This window comes from Ovis aries, chromosome 16 (genome assembly GCF_016772045.2).
Source record: "Ovis aries strain OAR_USU_Benz2616 breed Rambouillet chromosome 16, ARS-UI_Ramb_v3.0, whole genome shotgun sequence".
In the NCBI taxonomy this organism is placed as follows: Eukaryota; Metazoa; Chordata; class Mammalia; order Artiodactyla; family Bovidae; genus Ovis; species Ovis aries.
The window spans coordinates 24263249-24288648 of record NC_056069.1 but is presented as its reverse complement, the minus strand read 5'-3'; the positions used below and the strand labels follow the sequence as shown (position 1 = coordinate 24288648).

Sequence of the window (25400 nt, the reverse complement as noted above, 5' to 3'; positions counted from 1 at the left end):
CAGGTCACAGACCAGTACAGGTCTGAGGGCCATGCTTTGAGTGACAAAGCTTTAGAGGGAGTGGCTAATGAAGTGATAAAAGCCCATGGGAGAGAACCACGTGTGGCCTTTGGAGTTTCTAGACAGCTGTTCTATACGAGTCTCTCAAAACATAGAAGTGTCAAGAGAGAAGAGGGATGGAGGAAAACAAAAACCCCAAGCTCAAAATCAGCATCCCCAAGAGCAGCTAATAAGGACAGCTAAACACAACACAGCGAAGAAGCTCAGTGCCCCCAACCCGTGAACTAGTCCAGCACAGAGCACTGCCTCGCACTTGCTCAGCCCAGCACAGCTGCTGCAAAATCCATCCAAAGCAAACATGGCTCTCCCTGTACCAGACTCAACAGAACAAAAACCAACACCCAGAAATAAATTAGCTCTCAGAGCTCATCATGTTACACAGCCCACTGTTCTCAGATCCAGGATCCTGAATGTTATAATAAATGATACCATTGACCCACACATCGGTCTAAAGCCCAAACCAAGTAACTCTTGACTATAAACCGACATGATCTCAGAATTTTCCTGGTCAGCTACAAGAGTTATGAGACTGTCCTCCCAATTAAATTAAACCTCACCATGTCTAATTGCAGTATATACAGCTAAATCCTTTTTCCCTTTGCACAGCCAGCTTGCCTCTTAGAGCATCTAAGCCACAGAACTTCTCAAAGCCCAGCAGGCATGTGGTCAGGTTAAAAGCCACACGTAGCCTTGGAGCCAGCACCTAAGGGTTTAAGAACAAACTCTGCCACCTGCTAGCTTGGTACTTTCCATCAAGTCTTTATCAACAAAGCAAGACTAATATCAGCCACTTCCCTGGAAACTGAGTTGAAAATGCCTACCAATTTGTAAAAATGTATGTGGATGCTAGTCCCTGCTACACAGAAATAAGCAGCTGAGAGATGTTTTTAACCATGCCCCACTCCGCCAGAACTGAAGGAATAAAGCTTTGTCTTTTGCACACTTCATTTCTTCCTCATAGTTAAATCACTTCCACATGTCACACCTGATCTTGCTGAAGTTCCCAACATCATTGTGATAGAGTGAGGAGCTGGCATCATCACGCCCACTCCACAACTTGCAAAAGTGGCAAAAAAATGAGGGCTCCATCAAGGCACACCAAACAGTGACAAAGGTGACTTGAAAAGTAACAGGAGCGTATGGCTGTTTGCTTTATTAAGTTTGTGGCTTTTCTTAATCTGGCTTCTACTTTTCTCACCAGGTCTATGAGACAGGAAGTCACCACTCTGCATTGGGTTTGTTCATTCTTCTTGTTTTCCATGCAGGAGAGCTTTACTGTTGCTGCACCCTAATAAAGTACAAACAGGATATTTCTCATATTTTGTGCTCTGGTGGTATATTTATTAATACACAACTTATTTTAGATCAGGCAATTGATTTGATCCAGCGTGTATGCTGTGTAACTTTAGGCAAATTACTTAACCTCTCTTGAGTCAATTTCTTTAACTGTAACAGATATAATAGTTTGTCCTGCCTTCCACACAGACATAAGACATGAAAACATATAAATGACCACGTAAAGAGAATTTTAGGAAGATTTAAGACATTTGTTAAATTTAATGTAGAATATGCAAGTATAATAGTTATTAGTGTTATTCCTACTGTCTTGCTAGAAAACAATTCAGTAGGAGTCTTTTGCAATCTGGCAAGAATAATAGCTCTGGATTTCAATTTATTTTTGTAAAAAAATAAAAGATAGGATGCAAATATTTTAGAAGAAAGAAAATAAGATCTGTTAATTAAAGATTAATTTTGATCAGTGTTTTTAGAAAGCGCTTGGGGTCTTGTGCGGTGCCTAATTGGTCTGTCTGTATTCATTTAATAACATCTACCCTAGTGATCAGCACCCAGCACAGACAGAATCTCATAGAAGCGTAAGGCTAATATCTTTTATAGTAAAGGAGAAAGTACTATAGAAAGGCTGGCAATGCATTTCATCTGTTCCTGGGGAGAGTGACAAAGTACAGTCCTTGATTTTGAAAAGATACTATTATTAAGACCCTGGATAAACACATGGTCATTTTCAATTGAAAATGAGTAAAATAAAGACTCAGAATTTTAAAATATGTTGCCAATGTTCCCCTTTAATAACATTATGAAATCTCCCAAAAATGTAACTAAAATTTAACCAAATTTGGTCACATTTAGAGAAAATGGCATGTCTAGGAATAGGCTTGCTACAAAACATATGGGTTTCTCTGGATGATATTCAGGCTTTAGCTAAGACTTATTGTAAGGCAACCATGATCTGTGCAAGGTTCCATGTCTCTCTATGTAATAAATCTATGTCCAAATGAAAAATAGAAACTAAATATGATAGGCACCATTTTCTGCCAGGAAAAATAGTAAGTATTACTTTAGAGCAGTGAACATCTTTGAACTCTGTCTGCAACTTCATTGAGTTCTTATGGTTTGGATAATTTTTATTCTCTCACCATTTATAACATGAGTACTTATACAGATACTGAAAATGGTAAACTCTGGAAATGAGATCTTTATGGCACACATACCTTGTTTCAAAAAGTCCTAAAAGCATAATTCTGAAACTCCCCAAACTGATTCATACCTTTAACATTAGGTGTGAAAAACTTTACCTCCGAAACACCTGTGGTGAGAAGGTTAAATTTGCAAAATCAAAACTCCGCCTTCAGACTCTTCTTCCGGCGCCAATACAGTCAGAATATTTCATCTGGGCTTCTTAAATCTAAGCCACTAACATGACTAAGTTTTCTTCTTTTTTTCTATGTTTCCTACTAGCCGGGACTTACATGACTCCAGACTGTAAGTATCTCCTATACCTACCACCTGTCAGCATTCAATGAGTTTCTAGTGATTGTGTTACCACATTATAAATGAAAATAATGTTTATATCCATGTAGATCCCAATAAGCTATAATGTAGCATGCAATTGTTCATCAGTAAAATTATAATCACTATTAGGCGACTGAAAGATTTTTAATCTTAGAAAATGACATAATGACTGTCAAAAGAATTAAGAGAAATAATCCACTTAGATCTCTTCCATTAACTCTTGGTTTTCTTTGGCAGGTTTTAACATGGAGATTATTGGAGGGAGAGAAGTGTCCCCTCACTCCAGGCCATTTATGGCATCCCTGCAGTACGGCGGCGACCACATCTGTGGGGGAGTGCTGATCCATCCTCAGTGGGTGCTCACAGCAGCCCACTGCCACTTCCGGTGAGTATTACTCTCTGTGTTCCCTCAAGTTCCCTAGAAAAGAATCTCACCTCTCCCGGGAGAAAATTCAATCTACCCTTGTGCGTGCTAAGTCACTTCAGTCGCGTCCAACTCTTTGTGATCCCATGGACTGTAGCCCGCCAGGCTTCTCTGACCATGGGATTCTCCAGGCAAGAATACTGGAGTGGGTTGGCATTTCCTCCTCCAGGGGATCTTCCTGACCCAGGGATCAAACCTGCGCCTCTTAGGTCTCCTGCATTGGCGGGAGGGTTCTTTATCACTAGCACCACCGTGATTTACCCTTAGCTTCTGTGATAACTGACGAATTGGTGGAGCCGATTTTACCGTCTCACACATCCTTGATTCTGCCTGAAGTTCTACTTTTCTGGGAGATCTAGACAACCTAATAGACAAATTCAAGTCTGTCATGTAATGCCAAGGAACACAGCAACAGTTACAACTGAAGCAGCAATGTTCCTGACCTTGTTAGGGGAAATCAGACATCCTGACTTTGCACCCTATTTTAAAAATGGGTTATAATAACTGTAGTACATAACTGCTTCATGGGGTTTTGAGGATTAAATATTATCTATTTAAATATTTTAAAATACTTAACAGATAAGTTGCAATAGATTGGCTTTGCTTATAGACTTTTAGACCCTAACCTTAACTCCCCTGCTCAAGGCCTACCCCAGAGGCCTGAGTTCACAATTTAGGAATCACAGCTATAAGGGGCAACAGTTTCCGTAGGTGAAAAAAAAGAAAAAGTTTAGATGATTTACACAGAAAAAGAGGAGGTGAGTATTTTTCTGGGATACCAAAAATGAAAGTATTTGTAGAGACGGACTATAACCTCTCACTCTAGGATTCTCTGACTGTTATTCAGTAGCTAAGTCGTGTCCCACTCTTTGCAGTCCCATGGAATGCAGTACTCCAGGCTTCTCTGTGCTTCAGAGTTTGCTCAAACTCATATCCATTGAGTCAGTGATGCTGTCTAATCATCACATCCTCTGCTGCCCCTTTCTCCTCGTGCCTTCAAACTTCCCCAGCATCAGGGTGTTTTCCAATGAGTCAGGTCTTCGCATCAGGTGGCCAAAGTACTGGGAGCTTCAGCTTCAGCGTCAGTCCCTCCAGTGAATATTCAGGGTTAATTTCCTGTAGAATTGACTGGTTTGATCTCCTTGCAGTCCAAGGGACTGTCCAGAGTCTTCTTACTTCAGCTAAAACTATCCAAAACCCTTCTTGGGATGCTGCAAACATCATCAAAGAAAAGCAATAGAAAACTACTTTGGTGTTTGTTGTTTTATTTGCTTGTTTTGGTTTGGGGGAGTTGTTTTTTGTTTGTATATTTCTTCTTTATCTTTCTAGCCTGAATAAGCTAAAAAATAAGAAAAGATGAGCCTTCTCCTTTCCTTACAAACATGACAGCACTACACTTAAGAACCTCTTAGCCATAATCACTTACCGTCTAGGCATCAGTTATATGCCTAAAGGAAACAACTGATTGACCTTGCTTTCATATCTTGGGGATTTTGTTTGGTTGCCCCCATTTTAATGAGACTATTTGAAGACAAACAAGAAATTTTGAAGCCTGCAAACTGTGTGAACTTCTGTTTTATTTCTAAATAGCAAGCCACTAATTTCTGACTTAACATGGCTACTTCATTTAAGTGGGGTTCTTGCTGTCACAGAAATAACACTTGGGTCCACATCACTTCTGTCCTTTCTAAGGCATTTGTCCCCTGGGGACCAGTTAGGCAAAGGGTGACCATCGTTAAATGTTCATTCGATTTCAAATACGCACACTTCAGATATGCTTGTGGTTACACATTCAAATGAATTATCACCTCCCCAGATATGGAGCTTGATTTATTATAAAGGCTGAACAAATGCTGGATAGAAAAAAGGGAAATAAATTGGAGAAGAAGGGTTTTTTGGTTTTTGCTAAGCTAAAAGCACATTATGTGACATCCTTTGTAAGCCATAAAGGCTTACCCAAAGGAGAAAAGTGAGAGTGTTAGTCACTCAGTCATGTCCAACTCTTTGCAACCCTGTGAACTGTAGCCCACCAGGCTTCTCTGTCCATGGAATTCTCCAGGCAAGAATACTGGCGTGGAGAGCCAACTACCCACAGATAAATAGTATTATTAAGTTGAATTCTAAATTTTGTCAAATGAGCTTGATTCAGTAAAAATACATTCACAAATTGAAAAATGGGGAAAAGGGAATCTTGGAATTAAAAAAAAAAAAAAACATTGCTAAATATTGTTTTAAATGGCTGGAGTTTAAAAGAACTCCAGAATATGTGGCTCAGATTTCCTCTACAGGACACTTGGGTGTAAAAATGTAGGCATATTGGTGCTTGGAAAAATATTAAACTTTATGAAATCCAAAATATTTATGAAATAGTTCAATGGTGGCTTCCCACAAATGTACTCCCAAGTATCCTGTGGGAATAGCTTAGTAACACTAGACCCCTCTCTCAGCAAAATGATGAAGGAGGCCAGATCTGGGGTGTTCCCTTCTCACTACTCATCCGCACTAAGTTCTTCACTTAGGCCCCTCTGTTAGTTGCCACGCTGATTATAAAAGGAAACTGGCAAAGAGAAAAAAAAGTGTCTTTTATAATCTTATTTTCAGCATTTCAATTTATCAGAAGCAAAACTCTCACCAAGTCTTGTCTATTGTCTTCCTGAGTCTCTTCCAATGCCTTCTCCCACTGAACACTTGCCCCATCATGTCACCTGCTTAGTGAAAGTCACTCCGACTGTTTGCGACCCCATGGACCCCACTATGGTCCATGGAATTCTCCAGGCCAGAATACTGGAGTGGGTAGCCTTTCCCTTCTCCAGGGGATCTTCCCAACCCGGAGATTAAACCCAGGTCTCCCGCATTGTGGGTGGATTCTTTACCAGCTAAGCCACAAGGGAAGCCGCGTCACCTGCTTAGCCAGCAAATATTATAGATAGAACCCCACCTCCACCCCTTCCACATGCCCTCATTCCATTGCAAATCTCTCAAGGCTCCCATAGTAGAATGGTTACAAATTCAGACCTTGGGTTCAAACCAACAGAGCTTTAATCCTAATTTCACTGCATCCTGGAGCCTCCGCTTAGTATCAGTGGGACTTTCTCAAGTTTGTTAATGTATCTGATCATCAATTTCCTCATCTGCAAAATGGGATGATCATCATACCTCCCTCACTGGGCCATGGTGAGGTTTAAATGAGGGAAAATATGTAAAATGCTTAGCACAAAACCTGACACACTAAAATAATTTAATAAATGTTGTCTAATGTTATAATGTTATATTGGACATGAATCTGAGCAAACTCCAGACAGTGGAGGACAGAGGAGCCTGGTGTGCTTCAGTCCATGAATGAGGTGGCAGAGTTGGACATGACTTAGCAACTGAACAACAACAATGTTATATTAATATCTGTGTATTTGTACCTTCCACAGCAATCACTCAGGAACAAATTTCATGATCCAGTCATGTTGATGGAATAAAACCGTAATAGCCCGTCTCTGACAGCCTGGTCATTCCCTCCTCTCTTATGCAAAAGATCTCAAAAAAATAGGAAATCTACCTTCACTATCAAACCCAGAGGAATGGGTCTAAGCAGAAACACTGCTCAGTGCCAAGGCAGACTGGCAGAGGAAGTAAGAGGCTTGAAGGGACTTGGCATGAGCTTATAAAGTTGCCATGCAGCCAAAAACCTCCAGATGATTCTGAAGCTGGTCTTTAGACCACCCATAGGGAAACACTGTGCTGTGCAAATGAGACACCTGTATTGTTGCTTCTCCTCCAAGGGAATTCAAACCTGAATTTAGCTAAGGAGGTGGGATTCTGGGACTCAGGTAATTCCAGGTATCCTGTGGGCAGAAAATATTGACCTTTGTAGTACAGATTACAGTTGAACTGTATCTAGAAATGGAAAATTCAAAAAACATTCATGGTCTGCTTGGGTTGTTTTTGGTATTCACATGTCCCAGTGGAGACAAAAAGTAAACAAAACACTTCAAAGTCATTAACGGATCAAGGACATTGGTAAAAGATGAAGGAAAACCAGACATTTTCTCTGCCCCCTTCCCCTAGTCAGAATTCATCTTCCACATCCCACATTCATATCTCCCTGCCTTTCCATGTTAGTTATTTATGTACATACCTGTCTTTTCTATTTAATCAGTAGCCCCAGGGATTTTATATTATCCTTCCCCTCCACAGCTTTGGGTTTAGCAGGTACACTGAATCTGAGTTTGAATCAATCCTAGGAAATCCAATCCACATCCTTTGAGAATTTCATCCCCATCCTGATTTTGCAACAGGCGAATTTTTCAACAAATAGAGCTGAAATTCCCAAAATAAACCAAAATAAACTCTTTTGGTAGAAACCCCAAAGTGTTAATTCCCGGCAGTCAGAGCCCTACCATACAAACCCATTTAAGCACAGTCATGCACTGGTTCCCCAAACCTGAAACAAACTTTTCTTCCTTTTTCTGTATGTTTCTGTGCTCTTTTTAATTTTTGCTAATCTTCATTCGTCTATATATATGTGTGTTTGGGCTTCCCTGGTAGCTCAGCTGATAAAGAATCTGCCTGCAATGCAGAAGACCTGGGTTCAATTCCTGAGTTGGGAAGATCCCCTGGAGGAGAGCATGGCAACCCACGCCAGCATTCTTGCCTGGAGAATCCCCATGGCAGGCTACATCATGGGGTCACAGACAGTCGGACATGATTGAGCAACTAAGCACAACACAGCACAGCATATATGTGTGTTTATCAGATATGTGTGTTTTTATTGTAAACTGCCCTGACCCTTTTCCATATGACAGTGAAATAGTTACAAATGCAAACGAATATAATTCTTTTTTATTACCTTCCTTGTTCTAAAAAAAGGATTCGAAGATGGGTGTTTCCTGAGAACACACATAAAAATGGGACATTTTTGTAGAATGAAAGTGGTTCCAAAGTGTAGTGAAAGTGTTGGTCACTCCAGTCGTGTCTGACTCTTTGCAACCCCATGGACTGTAGGCTGCCAGGCTCCTCTGTCCATGGGATTTCCCAGGCAAGAATACTGAAGTGGATTGCCATTTCCTTCTCCAGGGGATCTTCCCAACCCAGAGATCAAAAGCAGACTCTTTACCATCTGAGCCACCAGGGAAGTCTGGAAACAGGTCTAAGGTGTTGTTGAAATCTCAAAAATAATTTTCTATTTTCATAATGATGTGAATATAATTTTACTCAACATACAATAAATCAGATCAACTTTTGAAACATTGGCATACTATAATTGTATATGACTGGAGAAGGCAATGGCACCCCACTCCAGTACTCTTGCCTGGAAAATCCCATGGATGGAAGAGCCTGCTGGGCTGCAGTCCATGGGGTCGCTAAGAGTCGGTTCAGACATGACTGAGCGACTTCTCTTTCACTTTTCACTTTCATGCTTTGGAGAAGGAAATGGCAACCCACTCCAGTGTTCTTGCCTGGAGAATCCCAGGGACGGGGGAGCCTGGTGGGCTGCCGTCTATGGGGTCGCACAGAGTCGGACACAACTGAAGTGACTTAGCAGCAGCAGCAGCAGGGATTTAAAAAAGAACAAAAGTATTGTTTCCATCATCTGACTCACCAGTTTTATCCTCTAAATCTCCACCATGGAATTATCTATGGCTACTAACTCTAAAGTACCTTAATTTCAGATGATTTTTCACCTAGAGGAAAGTTTTCCTTTCTTGTCTGAATCATCTTTCTAATTGAGTGGACAGAACATATGAGAATGGATCTTAATTCTCCCTATTGCCCTGAGATGAGATTTAGACATACCAGATTAGCAAGTGTAGAGTTGACTTTGTTGTTGTTTAGTCATTAAGTCATGTCCAACTCTTTGCAACCCCATGGACTGTAGCCCATCAGGCTCCTTCGTCCATGGATTTCCCAGGCAAGAATACTGGAGTGGGTTGCCATTTCCTTCTCCAGGGGATCTTCCACACCAAAGAATCGAATCTGCATTGGAGGCAGATTCTTTACTGCTGAGCCACCAAGGAAGCCCAGAGTTGAGTCTTTTCCTTTTAGTTATTAAAATATTTAATATTGGGAAGGTGAATAAACTTGAATTCGGTCATTTAGGATTTTCCTTCTTTCCCTCCCACCATATGGCACTAGCTGGGGAATTGGAGTGGGATGGATTTGGCCCTTGTTTTCATCCTCTCATTATTGGGCCCATGACCTCTGTCACTCCACCTAATCCTGCACAAGTTACCCTGAAGCTGGTCCTTATTCTTGTATGTATATGGTTTCTCCACCATTTCTACTCCCCATTGGAAGATTGGGGAGCCATTCTGTGTGTCTATTCTTTTCGCTTTTTTCAGGTTTCCCAAAAGCCAGTCTTCCAAAGTGGTTTTAGGAGCACACTCCCTCTCAAAGAATGAGGCCTCCAAGCAAACATTTAAGATTAAAAAATTCATACGATTCCCAGGATTTACAACAGACCCTAAATCAAATGACATTATGCTGGTTAAGGTATGTAGCATTGTGTTCCTTCAATTTCTCCAACATTCTTATACCTCACAGTTCAGTTGTTAAATCATCTAACAAAGCATTTTGTTAGCATTCTCCCTCTGTTCAAGGTGATGTGTGGTGACATATTCTATTAGGGCTCATTGTACTCCATTTAATGCCTTGAAAGAAAAAAGAATATATCATAAACACGCCTGGGCTATGTTTATACAAGGAAAAACAGCTCTGATGTTCACATTCGTGGGAGGAGAACCTCCCAACAGGCGCAGGGATCCACACTGCAAGCTTTTTCTCCCAATGCTTTTCTCATTAGCAAATGAAAAGTACAAGTCGCTTATACAACAGAGCCAAGCAAGTGACTTCAGGGACACAGAAGTGAGTTACAACTTAGTCTAGACCATACTAAGTCCAGTTCAAACTCAGTCTAGACCATACTCAAGGGTCCTATCCAGCAGGAAAGAGCCCAGCCCTCAAAGTCATGACCTATGGATGTTATTCCACAGAAAATCATCCAATGCAGAGCAAAGGCCAGTTGGCTTGAGACTGGGCAAAATTCCTGCTCTATGTAAGCTTCCTCCCTGAGCATCACTGAGCTCTAAAGGGAATGAAGAGCATGTTCAGAAAAGCAACAACCACAAATGCAGCTGTGGGCTACCACCAAAGTAGATTCAAGAAAAAGGACGCCCTCAGAGTACAGAGGGACCACACATACATCGATCAGACTAATCACAAAATACTACTGGGGACAAAAGATCATTTACTCTCTTTTCAATCTGTCAGCTTCACACAGCCGCAATACTCAACGAACATGTCCAACTGCTCCACCCAAGAGCTAAAACTGATATTAAAGCTGGAACAAAATGCCAGGTTGTTGGCTGGGGAGCCACTGATCCAGAATGCTTAACCCCTTCTGATACCCTGCGAGAAGTCACTGTCACTGTCATAAGTCGAAAAATGTGCAACAGCCGAGATTATTACAACCACAACCCTATTATAACTAGAACCATGCTATGTGCAGGAGACGCCAGAGGCCAGAAGGATTCCTGTCAGGTAAGAGTCCCTCACTCAAACAGGCATTTCAGGGTGCTGAGCTATAGTCAAGCTCTATCTGCACACTCGCAGCAAGGAGGAGAGGTGTGGCGAACACAGCATCACAACTCCGAAAAGGTGCTCTCCAATCCTGCACAGCCTCCACTGTGCTTTCTCATCTGCCACTACAAATAAGCCATAGAACTTGTGAAACACACGGTTAGCACTCATTAATGTTTGTTAATCAGGGTAATGGACTATATCTGATAACTTTTACAGGCTTCCTCTGAGGTGTACTATCCTCCTTAGAAAGCCTACCAACCCTGAGGTCACAAGTGGTGACTAGAAAATAATCTCTCAATCCCTGACCCACCCCAGCTTTAAACTAATCAATATGTGCATGCACACTTCAGTGGTGTCCTACTCTTTGCCACTCTATGGACTGTAGCCCACCAGGCGCCTCTGTCCATGGGGTTATCCAGGCAAGAATACTAGAGTGGGTTACTATGCCCTCCTCCAGGGGATCTTCCCGACCCAAGGATCAAACCCATGTCTCCTGCACCTCCTGCGTTGCAGGCAAATTCTTTACTGCTGAGCCACAGGATAAGCCCCTAAACTAATTAATAGAGAGGTCTTATAAAATTCAAATGCAAAAAGCTCAAATGTATATTCAATATTCTGTGTTTCATAAATAATGTTGACTGCTAACTGACTAAAAGAACAACATTCATGTTTTTCAAATTCTTTGTTTCTTGAGTCATAAAAAAAAATAAAATAAAGGACTTCCCTGGTGGCTCAGTAGGTAAAAAATCCTCCTGCAATGCAGATCAGGTTTAATCCCTGGGTCAGTAAGATCCCCTGGAGAAGGAAATGGCAACCCACTCCAGTTTTCTTGCCTGGGAAATCCCATGGACAGAGAAACCTGGTGGGCTATAGTCCATGGGGTCTTAAAGAGTCAGACACAGCTGAGTGACTAAATCACCACCATGTTAACAGGTGATGAAGGCTACCTAGCACAGATGGATTACTTTAGAAAAATATATTCACATAATGCTATATTAAGCATTTTTAAGGGGAGGATCTGATGATCTCAAAGATCATGCGTGACTGTAATACCCCAAGATTGTCACCTCCAAATCTCTATTTTCAGGGCCAACCAAGCACAAAGTACTGCACTTTTGGACCTGCATGGCAGCAGAGGCAAAGGCTGCTCTTTAGATTCAAAACCCAGCTCCTTATCTGAAAAGCCAGGCTTCCTTCTCTATTACCTTGTCACTTTCCTTGACAGAATTTTTGTTACATGTTTTGTTGTCAGAGTGAGTCCTCAAGAATCTGTTCATTGGGCAAGTATTTACTAAGTGTTGGGTATGTGCAGAGCCCCATGTTCAACCATATGACAATGGGAAAAAAATAATAGAGAAGGTAGAGTGCCCACCACCAAGACATTTACTCTAATATATTGCTTTTTTCTGTCAGCCTCAATAGCAACTTGATTTCAAACCCATGAGCACCAAAATGAAATTCTTAATTTTAAAAATTTCTTTTATTTCAGTGGATTATTTCAAACTTCCTTGTCTCCCCATTTCTTAATGAATAAAGCTCAACAGTCCCAGTGACTGCTAAAAGACATATATGCATGTACAAAGTCTTTGAGACAGGGACATGGACAAAGAGAGGCAGAGAGACAAATGGACAAAACCATTGTTCTGGATGGAGAGAGAGACACAGAGAACTTATACTGCTCAGGGACTGTATCAGGCACTCTGTAGGGCAAAAGAAACCAATGACCCAGATAATAATCATTTGATGGTTATTAACAGCTGATAGTCCAAAAAGTTCAACATCTTCTTGCCAAATATCTGCCCGCTTTCTTCTTTCCAGGGTGACTCAGGGGGCCCCTTGGTCTGCAAAGGTGCCTTTCATGCCTTAGTTTCTGGAGGTCGCAAATGTGGTGATGCCAAGAAACCTGGAATCTACATCCTATTAACCCGGAAATACCAAGCTTGGATCAAAAGCAACTTGGCCCCATCTCATGCGGACTAAGACTACAGATGATTTTCTTGGCTCTGTCAGTTGCTTGTTTTCATTTTTGTTTCATTAATGTGTTCCACAGGCTAACTTATCTGCACACGTACTTGAATGTAGTTAAGGTGGAGCACAGTCAGGGTCCACTCCTGACCTGTTAGGACTGATTTTGTTGAGGAATCAAGTTCTTTTTCACAGGTACCACTGATGTATTTCTTCTATGCTGCTTTTATTCTGAATAAAATTTAGAAGAGTGTCTATTCATCGTATATGGAAATAAGATACAGGGAATGATATGTCCCCCAACTCAATCTACACCCCCACAATGTGCAAAAAGATGATTAAAAAAGACAGTTGTGGCATCACCTTCAACCACATTTACATTGTTATTTCTGCTGTATCATTCTTAAAGCTGTATTTTTAAAATTATTGGTGTTGTTCAGTTGCTAAGTCATGTCTGAAGAAACACTAAATTCAAATATCCCAGCTCAAGTGAAGAAAAAATTATCAAGGTTTATACAAATATTTAGATAGTGCTGATTATTTTTATGTCACATTTTCTTCCCAACAGGATTTAAAGCAACATATAAAAAAAAAGGCAATTTAAAAATTGTGAAATTGTAAACAATTTTTCCTGAAAAAAATAGAAATACCATGTGACCCATCAATTTCACTTTCAAATCTTTGAAGAAAATTAAAACACTACCTCAAAAAGATATACGCACCCCATGTTCATTGCAGTCATCCCTCGTGATGCAGAGGTAAAGAATATGCCTGCCAATGCAGGAGACTCAGATCAGGAAGACCCCCCTCGAGAGGGAAATGGCAACCCATTCCAGTATTCTTGCCTGGAGAATCCTACAGATTGGCGGATTCCAGTCTATGTGGTTGCAAAGAGTCAGACACATCTTAGCAAGTAAACAACAACATGTTCATTGCAGAACTATTTACAATAGCCAAGATATGGAACAACTTAAATGGCTATTGATGGATGAGAAATAAAGAAATTGTGGTTTATACACACACATACATACACACACACATAATGGAATATTAGTCAACCATAAAAAATAATGAAATCTTGCCATTTTCAAAAACATAGATGGACCTTGAGGGCATTATGCTAAATTAAATGTCAGACAGAGAAATACAAATACTAAATGACCTCTGTTATATGTGGAATCTTTAACAAAAAGATCATAGATACAGAGAACAAATTAGTGGTTGCCAGAGGTGGAGGGTGAGGAGTAAGAGAAATGGGTGAGGAGGGCCAAAAGTAAATAAGTGTGATTAACTCACTAATTAATTAAAATAAATTTGGTGAAGGAATTGAGACAAGGAGGAAATGAGAGTAAGAAAGAGAAGATGAACATAGGAATGTTGTTAATACTCAAAGTGTCACAATTTCCTCCCTACACTTTTGCTAGAAGGAGCCATATTTGGCCCTATGAGTCAATGCAAAGAGACCAACACAACAGTTATATGAATTACAGTATTCAAGGAATAAAAATACTGTTTTTCCAGAGGCAGAGCCTCTGGTGCTGGAAACAGAACTGTCTTCCATGATCCCCTTAAGAAAGACATAGTGCCATGGTTCATATATTTCTACCAAAGGCATCAGGATAACCTGAGAAGATGTTTTGGAATATAGACTGCTCTGGCTCCTTACCTAGAGATTCAGATTGAACAGGGTTGAGGTGGGCCTGGAAATCTGCATTGTTTAAAAGGAATGTAGTTGATTCTAATAAATTCTCAAATCTGAAAGCCACTGATAATAAACATCCTTAATAACATTTTACAAAAAAGAACAATAAGTCTCATGGCTTTTTTTTTTTTTTTTTTTTTTTTACAAATCCTTCAATACGAATTGACACTTGAAGACCAAAACGCAATTCAGTAGGGGCACTTGTGGGTCTCAGCTGTCCTTGATTGTGGTGGTCCAGTGATTACAGTGATAACAATTTCTAAATTGAATGGGTGGTAGCAGAGCATGGGAGCATAATTCAGGCTTCTCCTTCAATGGTCAGCAGCCAAAGGATTCATCTCGGCCTTTACATTTAACCTGGGTTTCAGAAGAGAAATAATGTTCTTTTCCATGTGACGTCATTGAGTTTTCTTATATTCATATAGAAATAGATACTTTTACGCTTGTTTGTTTGTTGTCTTGGCTTTTAGAAACATTAACCAGCACTATTTGACTATGAATACTTACAAATGGAAGCACTGTGTTAAAAAGCAATCTAATTAAAATTATAGAACTTCTTTGAGAATAAAGTAAAAAAAAAAAGATTCTTTAAAAATTACATTTTAGTGTCATTTTGATTCATTGAAAGTATACTGATTATGACCTAGAAATCCAAGACTGTATTTCATAAGAAAAATAGAGGGGGGATTTATAGAAACTCTGGACTCACTGGTAAAAAAAATAATTATCTCATCTAAATTTCAAATCCATGGAACGTATTGTTGTAAGCCTCTTTAATATAACAAAAGGACTGTTGAGATTTCCTCTGATTGCAGTTGGTGAGTATCCTGATAATTTGTTGCTAAAAACTTGAGAGTTGTGTTTTGAGTTTAGACTCCATGCTGTTCACATCCAATAGTCCAACCGGATCAGATTGCCAGAGAGGAAGTTTCTATCAACAGCTATGGAAGGTCTGGTGACTCTGAAACTGGAAGATAAACAGCTTATTTTGACCAGCAGCTGATGATGGAGCCCACAATTGAAAAGTATCCCTCATCCTTTCAGGGAAGTAGTATTTTATTAAACATACAAAAACCTTCCCAAAATAGCCTAAAAGAATATGGCATTTTAGTGTGGGGAATTCTGTCTTTGAGGGCTTATTTGATTCCATCTATGGCCTCAAAGGTAAGTTGAGAGTCAAAAAGAGGCATATTTTAAAACTGCTCTTATTTAAATTTTTTTAATTCTTAACTTTAATTTAAAATTAAAAAATTTTTAAACTGCTCAAGGGTTTTAGGGGAACATATTATGTATTGCCATTCTGAGTTATCCCACCTTCTCCTTTCTTCATGACTGTGGACAAAACACATTTGCATTCCTCACAGACACAGGAAAAAGCTTCATGCTTTATTTTCTGTCTATCCAGTTTTAATAAAAAGTGACAGCACTGAAAACAATTAGGTCCAAATATAGTCAATATTAATGCATGTGAGCAATTAAACTGACATAGGACTAGGGAGCAGAGTTAGTCTCTTTCACAGTTTTTGTGCAAAATAAATTCCAGCTCACCCTGAAATAATCAGAATAGTACTTCAGAGCTTGATTGTTTCAGAAAGTCATTTCATTAAAGGAGAGCTGCTTTCTGTCAGTCAGGCCCCTCTTCCTCTTTGACAAAGCTCTCCATTTGGGAAAGGACACACATGTGATGAGGGAGAAAACAGACTGTCTGAGGGCAATATACTCAGATCTGTCAAAAAGCTTACAATTCCACAAGATTACTGAGACACACGTGAAAGCTACCCAGGGGCTGTCTTATGAGTTCTTTGAGTACCAAGTCATTCTGGCTCAACAGTTGTCTTCCTTGAATAGTGGTCAAGATTCAGCCCTGTTTTCAGGCTTTCACACATTGACTTCCTGTTAACTGTTTCAGTCTTTTTGCTGAGTCATACCAGTCAACTCTAGACTGACATACCCTCCTCATCACCATTTATCCTCCACCACAAAAGGGTTATGTTCATTTTCTGGCTTTAACAGTAAATGTCTATGTAACAGCCTATTAGAGGCAGCATATGAGGCTTTACTGAGGCATCTCCTGAGAACTTAGAGGTAAGTAGAATTAAATTATCCTCTGAGAGTTAAATTTTAACAGAATTAAAATTGTAAACTCCACACATACTGGGGTAGAGTGGAAATACACAAATCACTCTGAAGAGACAGTGAGGTTCCCACGTCTACAAGATAGGCTATAATCAGCTTGAAAGTGAACATCTCTCAAGAACATCCCAACCAAAAGGAGAGGAGGATGTCTGGGGATACAGGGAAGACAGGGAGATGAGTCCTTACACCTGCCTTCTGATCCCACAGCAAGCCAATCCTGCCTTTAGCCTAATTCCACTAGGCATTCAGATGATTTATCTGGTCTTTTTCTAATTCCATGCTCACCAAGCAAATTTCTGTGAGCATTTTGCTCCCTGAAACTTATTTCTTATTGCAAAATAATAATAAACACTTTGCTTTCTTACATCTATGATTTTTTTTTTTTTACCTTTAAGTTAAGGGTGTTTGAATTTCTCTTTAAGACTCACATCTACTTTCAGAGTGCTTTAAAAAAAAATCAAGTTTCAATCCCTACAGTAATGAAGATCAACCCTGAATCTTGATAAATTTGCCAACATAATGAATTTTAACTACCCCATGAGACATTTCAACAGATCTACAACCTGCCTTACCCTCAAAGAGTACTCAGGCCATCCCTGCTCTGGCCACAGATACTCACATTTGGAGTATCTCTACATATACATTCCCATTGGTACTCTGATCATCCAATAACCCCCAGAAAGTGTTATGGCTTTTTTTTTACCTGTGTTTTATCTGGTTTCTTCAGTAGCAGGGCCTGCTGATTTGCTACTCAACAGCCATCTCCTTATTCCCTGGTAACAAACCTCAAATTTTATTTGGAGTTACAAATGTACACAGCTAAAAGATGGCCTTTTCCAGGCTCTCTCACTGTTAGTAATGGTCCAGGAGATGTAAGTAAAAATCACTGGCTGAGAGCTTCCAGAAAGTTACTTTATTTTTTTCTGTTAATTTAATTTTTTTAATTTAAATTATTGTTGATTTACAATGTGTGTTAGTTTCAAATGTATAGCAAAGTGATTGAGTTATACATACACAAATGCACATGGAACTTCTTTTTCAGACTCTTGCCCTTTATAGGTTGTTATAAGACATTGAATATAGTTCCCTATGTTATACAGTAGGTTCTAGTTGCTTACTTATTTTATGTGTAGCAGTGTATATATGATAATCCCAAGCTCCTATATTTTTTTCTCCATTCCTTTTCTCTCTGATAACCATAAGTCTGCTTTCTATGTCTATGAGTCTATGTCTGGTTTGTAAATAAGTTCATTTGTGTCATTTACTTTAGGTTTCCCATATAAATGATGTCATATGATATTTGTCTTCCCTTTTCTGACTTATTTCACTTAATATAATAATCTCTAGGTCCATCCATGTTGCTACAAATGGCATTATTTCATTCTTTCTTATTACCAAGTAACATTCCATGACACATACATATATATACCTATATACCCATCCTCTTTATCCATTTAACTGTCAGTGAACACTTAGGTTGCATCCATGTCTTGGCTACTGTAAATAGTGCTGCTATGAATGCTGAGGTTCAGATACCTTTTGAATTAGAATTATTGTCTTTTCTGGATGTGTGCCCAGGAGTAGAATTGTTCAGTCATATGGTAACTCTCATTTTCTGAGGAAGAGTTCTTTAAAGTGGCTGTGCCAATTTACACTCCCACCAATAGCGTAGTAGGGTTCCTTTTTCTGTATACTTTCTCTAGCAGTTATTAATGGACATTCTGACTGGTGTGAGGTAATACCTCATTGTAGTTTTTATTTGCATTTCTCTAATAAGTAGCGGTATCGATCATCATGTGCCTGTTGGGCATCTGTATATCTTCTTTGGAGAAATGTCTGTTTATGTCTTCTGCCCAGTTTTTGATTATTTTTATATTAAGCTGTATGAGCTGATTGTATATTTTAGAAATTAATCCCTTGCCAGTAGCATCATTTGCAAATATTTTCTCCCATTTCATAGGTTGTCTTTTCCTTTTGTTTTTGGTTTCCTAAGCTTTTTCATCCAAAATCTATGGGACTCAACAAAAGCAGTTCTAAGCGGGAAGTTTATAATGATACAAGCTTACCTCAGGAAACAAGAAAAATTCCAAACAACATTTGAACCCAAGAACCTGGTTCTTTGAAAGGATAAGCAAAACTAATAAACTTTTAGCCAGGAAGTTCCTTTAAAGAAAGCTGATTCAGCAGGAAGGAGTGCCCTTTCCCCCTTCCTCCCTCCTTCTGCCTGGATTGTAGATGTGATGACTAAAATTTCAGCAAAAATCTTGGTACCATGTGGCAAACTTGAACAGAGACCAAGTGTTAGTGACAAGGAAACAGAGAGAGCCTCTATACCACTCCTGTACTCTCTGCCTGAGAACTTCCTTTACATGAAAGAAAAACATTTATATGTGTAATCCACGATTATTTGGAACTTTCTGTTACATACATCTTTATGCGTGCGTGCTCAGTCTTGTCCAACTCTTTGTGACCCCATGGACTACAGCCCGCCAGTCTCCTCTGTCCATGGGATTTCCCAGGCAAGAAAACTGGAGTGCGTTGCCATGGCCTCCTCCAGGGAATCTTCCCGACCCAGAGATCAAACTCGTATTTCCTGCCCCTTCTGCATTGGCAGGCAGATTCTTTGCCACCGAGCCACCGAGGAAGTCCATTATACATCCTTGACCAATCCTAACAGATAAAATCAGAAACTTAAAATGTCTGTCCCTGGTTTATGCTCCAAACAGTGACAAGCATATGTCTTTATGCCCTTATGCCCATATCCTCCAAACTTCCTAATGATTTTAGCCCTATTAAAATAAGAGTTGATTCAGAAAAGTAACTTTTAAATGTTATAATCAATAAATCACTTCCTTCTTATTGTTTCATCCTGTGGCTTAACATGGAAAAAAAATGCCCCTGACTTATTTGAAAAGATATTTTTATCTTAACCACATACTGCTGCATGGCAAACATTTTTGTTCCCACTATAAAAATAATACATGGTACTCAGTAGTCTGTAACACTATTTTCTCTTTTTGTGTATATTTTGTAATGGATCTTGTAGAATTGTTTTTTAAGTTCGATGAAAATAATTTTCTCTGACATTTGAGATTATTATTTATTTTATTATTTCACAACCATTTGAAATAATATAGCAGCTTTTCCATCCGAACTACAAGAGCAACACCACTGGAAGAACACTGGATATAGAAATACCATGAATATTAGCCATGTTGTATAAAACCTAAGCAGGTTCACATGTGGTCATACCAGCCAACAGTGCAGAGTGGCCACGTTAATAACCAACCCAAATGCACTTCTGAGTCCTCACTATTGAGCATCCAGAGAGATTCATTCATTCACACAACAAACACTTATCAAGCACCTCTATTAACTGAGCGAGCTTTCCTGATCAGTTGGTAAAGAATCTGCCTGCAATGCAGGAGACCCCAGTTCGATTCCTGGGTCAGGAAGATCCCCTGGAGGAGGGATAGGCCACCCACTCCAGTATCCTGGCCTGGAGAATTCCATGGACTGTGTAGTCCATGGACTCGCAAAGAGTCAGACACGGCTGAGCCACTCACTATTAACTGAGCACTGTGCTGATCCCTGGAAATAGCAAGAGGAAAAGACAATTCCTGCCATGTAGGAACTCAGGGTCTAACAAGCTAACACGAACATGCAAATAAATACGCTATGTTCCAAAAATTATTATAAAAGTGATGTGCATAGAGTAGTCATAATGGCAACATGCATCAACGTAAAACACCTGTAATACAAAAATTGTTCTAAAGAAAGCTCAGTCAAGTGTGAGTCATTCAGAATCCCTGCAGGACAATTTCCTCTTAACACTCTTGTCCAGTACAGATGAGGCCTGATTCACTAGCAGTTTGTCAACGATTTCCTAAGGCAGAGGGAAGGAAATATCTAAATCACCAGTTTCGTACTCCCCATCTCTGACTAGACAAAAAAAAAAAAAAAGGCTACAGCAATTGCTGTGGTAAAAATCATGTCATTGAAAATAGAGGTGAACTCATTTGCTCTTTTTGAGAACTCAACTCTCTCAGGACCTAACCCAGCATAGAGATATCTACGACTAAGCAATGTGAGCAAACACATCTCTGGAGGAAATGGTACATTTCTCTCAGCTAGAGATGAGTCAGCTTGCTCTATGAGTCAGGAATGATTATTTATCTGCCCTTTTAGAAGCATCAATGACCAAGGAAGGGAAGAAAAATTTGCAAATCCCAAGTTGACATAGGAATTTTAAGATGGAAGCATCATAAATTTTAGCCTTGCCTGTAACCTCTGTTCTCTTAATTATTTTTTTTTAAACTTAACAGAACAACATTAAAACAGAAGTGAGCTAATATATTGGTTTCCATGAGCCACTGCCTTGCTTCGCCACACTGACACACCTCATAATGTGATCTAGCCACATTAATCGGCACGGAATACAGGTTTGTGTTTGTTGAATTCAGCTGTATTCAGACGAGGCCTCCATTCTCTTTTCAAATGTTCTTATCTCTAGATCTGTGCAACTAACAGTATTATACCTGAAGTTAACCATCTGAATCTTAATTAGGAAAAACATATTTCAAAAATTATTTTGGATGGAAACAGTATAATCACATAAATCTTATTAGAATTTATGCTGTAGAATTTACTATACTACAAGCTCCATGAGAGCTGAGACCCATAACTGTTTTGATAACCACTGTAGAGCCAGAATTTACCATAAGACCTCACATGTGGCGGTTGCTTAACAAAAATTTGCAAGTATATGGGTGAGTGTGTGGATGAAAGGATGGATAAATAGAAAATTTTATTGTAATGATGAATGATTGAAAAATGGATGACAAATTGATAAAACTCTACTTCTAGAACCTTTTAACAATATAATTATCATATGCTTGAAGTTATTTTTTAAAATTCTTCATAAAGGTGAGGGGTAAGAGGCAGTGAAGTAGGTGACTTAGAAAGTTCAAAATTATTATTTGATAATTCTTGGAGCCCTATGGTAAAAAAAAAAACTATATAAACATTGAATATTATTACTTAATTAAAATTTCAATGAGCCATCCTTTATATTAGACTTGGTAAGTTTTGTCATTACTTTGTAGGAAGGAAAAAAAAGGTTACAAAAGCACTTAGTATGCCTGGTCTGAAAGAGATTACTTTCACAGTTACTTGTTTTGGCCTTGTCATCATTGTCTAAATACTACTTAGCTTTTAGCAATATTGAACTTCAAGGAGTAAGATATTTCATTAATGTTAATAAGATGCTTGTTCTTGTCAGTTCATTGCATAAAAGATTTAGAAATGTAATATTTTCCAAATCTGTATAAAATTATACTTTCAAAGGAGCCTGCTGAACTTGATGTAATTATTAAAATACTATCAGGGTCAATAAGTCTGAGAATGGATACAACTTGCAAATTTTGTTAATGGTGGTATTGATGCAAGAGATGTCAGACAATTTGCTTCCAGCCCAAATTTTATTTAGGAATTGGTCGTCAAGAAGGTTGAATTCCTGAGTTCTACAAAGAAATGGTTTATTTTGACATTTTCCCCCTTCCCAAGTGTCAGTCTATGTGGCTTGCTTATTTCAGGAGGATTCTGTGATACTGTTAATTCTGAATACCTATTCCTTACTTACCGCAGGGAGATTTCCATAGAAATACTAATAGCTACAGCAGAAAAATAGTCCCTAGGACTTCCCTAGTGGTTCAGTGGTTAAGAAGCTGCCTACAGGGAACATGGTTTTCAAAACAGATCCCACGTGCTGCAGGGCAACTAAGCCCCTGTGTCACAGCCACTGAAGCTGGTGTGCCCTAGAGCCTGTGCCCTGCAACAAGAGGGCCATAATGAGAACGCGCTGCACCGCAGCTGAAGAGTAGCCCTCACTCACGGCAGCTAGAGAAAGCCCACAGGCAGCAATGAAGACCCAGCACAGCCAAAATTAAATAATTAAATAAAAGAAAAAACAACCCTTAAATTTGGGGGTTGAAATTGTGGTTGCAGATGAGGAGAATGGGGAGAGGCAGGAAGAACAAGAGGCATGGGGAGCCCCAGCCAAATGCTAGAAGGCTGCTATCCTGCTTTGGACTTGCCCAAAAGCAGATCCTGAGGTACAGATTTGAATGTGAGATATCATGACGTGTAAAAAATATATATTTGGTCATTCAAATGACCAAAGTGTATTTCTAATATCTATTTGGTCTTCTCCATGGTTTCTGGTTCACAGATCCCCCAAAGTCTTGGAATTTCCTTAGTGATAAGAGCAACGGGAGCATCTTCTGTTACAATATTTGATCTCCTATCTTCAGGTCCTGGGGCTTCCCTCATAGCTCAGTTGGTAAAGAATCCGCCTGCAGTTCGGGAGACCTGGGTTCGATCCCTGGGTTAGGAAGAATCCCTGGAGAAATGAAAGGCTACCCATTCCAGTATTCTGGCCTGGAGAATTTCATGGACTGTTAAGTCCATGGGGTCATAATGAATTGGACACAACTGAGTGACTTTCACTTTCACTTCAGGTTCTGAAATTGCTTGAGAGCCACAAAGGTGAAATGGGTGTCATACTATTCATAACAAGCACCTTTCCTCCATAATGGAGTTTACATTAAAAGATGACTTTTGGAAAGTACCTAAGGACTGATGAGATGACTTTTGGAAAGTACCTAAGGATTGGGAACTGGTTGTCAGGGGAACCTACCATGGGGCTTTCAGTTCTGCCCCCTGATTTCTGGAGAGGTAAGAGGAGTTGAAAGTTGAATCAGTCACCAATAGCCAATGATTTAATCAATCATGCTTGTGTAATGAAGCCTCCATAAAAACCTGAAAGGAGGCGGTTCAAAGAGCTTCCAGGCTGGTGAAACAGAGCCCTTCCACATGCCACCATACCAGGCCCAAATTCCACAGGAACAGAAGCTTCTTTGTTCGGAACCTCGCCTTATGTATCTCTTCATCTGAACTGTGAATTCGTATCCTTTAGTATTCTTTGTAATAAAGTGACAATTCAGTGAGTAAACATGGTTCCTGAATCCGAGAGCCGCTCCCAGATATTAATCAAGGGAGTCATAGGAACTTCTGATTTATAGCAAGTCAGTCAAAAACACAAGTAACAACCTGGAATTTCAATTGGCATCCAAAGCAAGGGCAGTCTTATGGCACTGAGCCCTTAACTTGAGGAACCTGATGCTCTCTCTGATAGACAGACACCATCAGAATTGAGTTAAATTGTAGGACACCCCAGCTGGTATCAGAGCATTTCTTGGTGATATAAAAGTGAAAAGGAAAGTGAAAGTTGCTCAGTCGTGTCCAGCTCTTTGCAACTCTGTGGACTGTAGAATGCCAGTCTCCTCTGTCCATGGAATTCTCCAGGCCAGAACACTGGAGTGGGTAGCCCTTCCCTTCTCCAGGGGATCTTCTCAATCCAGGGATCACACCCAGGTCTCCCACATTGCGGGCAGATTCCTTACCATCTGAGCCACCAACGAGGGAGACCCCTCCATACACACACACTGAAACTGATACCAGAATTTCGGTGTGCAGGTAACCTAGTTATGAGACACACCACTAGGAAGCCACTAGGATAGTAGAGGAGTGAGAATAAACAGGTGATAAAGGGCACTTTTTTATGCTGATTACCAGTATGGGCAAGGGAACTCAATCCCATGGGGGAACTGGGAGACAGTGCATAACACACCTCAGAGTTATTCCAAATGTGGGGCTAGGAAACTGGGGTATTAGCCACCAACTCACCCACTGTCATTGGAGATGTTGGAGAGTTACTCCAGGGTCATTAATGTTTCTGCATTTCCAGCCTGCCCTGCTCATGGGCTGAATGTACTCCCAGAGCTACAGAATAAAGCATCCTAAAGCAGAGTTCAAGGTTTCTGAGAAAGCAGCCTTCAGAGTACGGAAGTGATAGCCAGAGGATATGGGCACCAACAGTGTCTACCATAACTGCCTTGGAGGTGTTCATCAGGTTCCTGTCAACTACAAGTTGTGACTCACCCAGAGCATTTGCCAGCGACGGAACAACAACCACAAGGGCATCTGCCATCTGCCTGTGCTGCTGCAGCTGCCAACCTTCAACGCTCCCTGAAGGGAATTCAGGTGGAAAGTAAGGCAGTCTGTGCTCCAGGGAAACTGGTGGAGCAGGTTTTTAGATAGTTAGATATTTTCAGGAACTGATTTCATGGTCCCAATCTTGCATCTTCTCATACCTAGAAAAGTATTAAATCCCTTCATGTGACATCAGCTCCTCAGGACTAGTGGAAAACCTTTTATAAAGTAAGTACGTGATTGCATTGAACTCCCTCTTCACCAGAATCTTATGTATTGACCTTCCCCTACTGCTGCTTTTGGAACAGTTCCTCAGAGCTATCTGAGGTGATATTTCCCAGGCTGCAGTCTTCATTTCGCCCCAAGTAAAGCTTAACTAGCAACTATCACGTTGTGCCAGAGAAGGCAATGGCAATCCACTCCAGTACTCTTGCCTGGAAAATCCCAAGGACGGAGGAGCCTGGTTGGCTGCAGTCCATGAGGTCGCTAAGAGTCAGACATGACTGAGCGACTTCACTCTCACTTTTCACTTTCATGCATTGGAAAAGGAAATGGCAACCCACTCCAGTGTTCTTGCCTGGAGAATCCCAGGGACGGGGGAGCCTGGTGGGCTGCCGTCTATGGGTCGCACAGAGTCGGACACGACTGAAGCGACTTAACAGCAGCAGCAGCATCACG

General features: G+C 40.1%; 1 protein-coding gene across 1 annotated transcript; it reads left to right on the top strand.

Annotated features, from left to right (window-relative positions):
• Nucleotides 1-2709: 2709 nt before the first annotated feature.
• GZMK (granzyme K) lies at nt 2710-13087 on the top strand. The gene is made up of 5 exons (XM_004016992.4): nt 2710-2841; nt 3109-3256; nt 9628-9778; nt 10556-10825; nt 12686-13087. Exons 1-5 carry the CDS (start codon nt 2778-2780, stop codon nt 12845-12847), a joined length of 795 nt encoding a protein of 264 aa, XP_004017041.2. The 5' UTR covers nt 2710-2777; the 3' UTR covers nt 12848-13087.
• Nucleotides 13088-25400: the final 12313 nt, after the last annotated feature.

What these genes read in the sequence shown, in the direction of transcription:
- GZMK (XM_004016992.4), top strand. Translation starts at nt 2,778, where the DNA reads ATGACTAAGTTTTCTTCTTTTTTTCTATGTTTCCTACTAGCCGGGACT. An exon ending in GACTTACATGACTCCAGACT is followed by an intron (nt 2,842 to 3,108) that starts GTAAGTATCTCC and finishes TTTCTTTGGCAG; the next exon opens with GTTTTAACATGGAGATTATT. An exon ending in GCAGCCCACTGCCACTTCCG is followed by an intron (nt 3,257 to 9,627) that starts GTGAGTATTACT and finishes CGCTTTTTTCAG; the next exon opens with GTTTCCCAAAAGCCAGTCTT.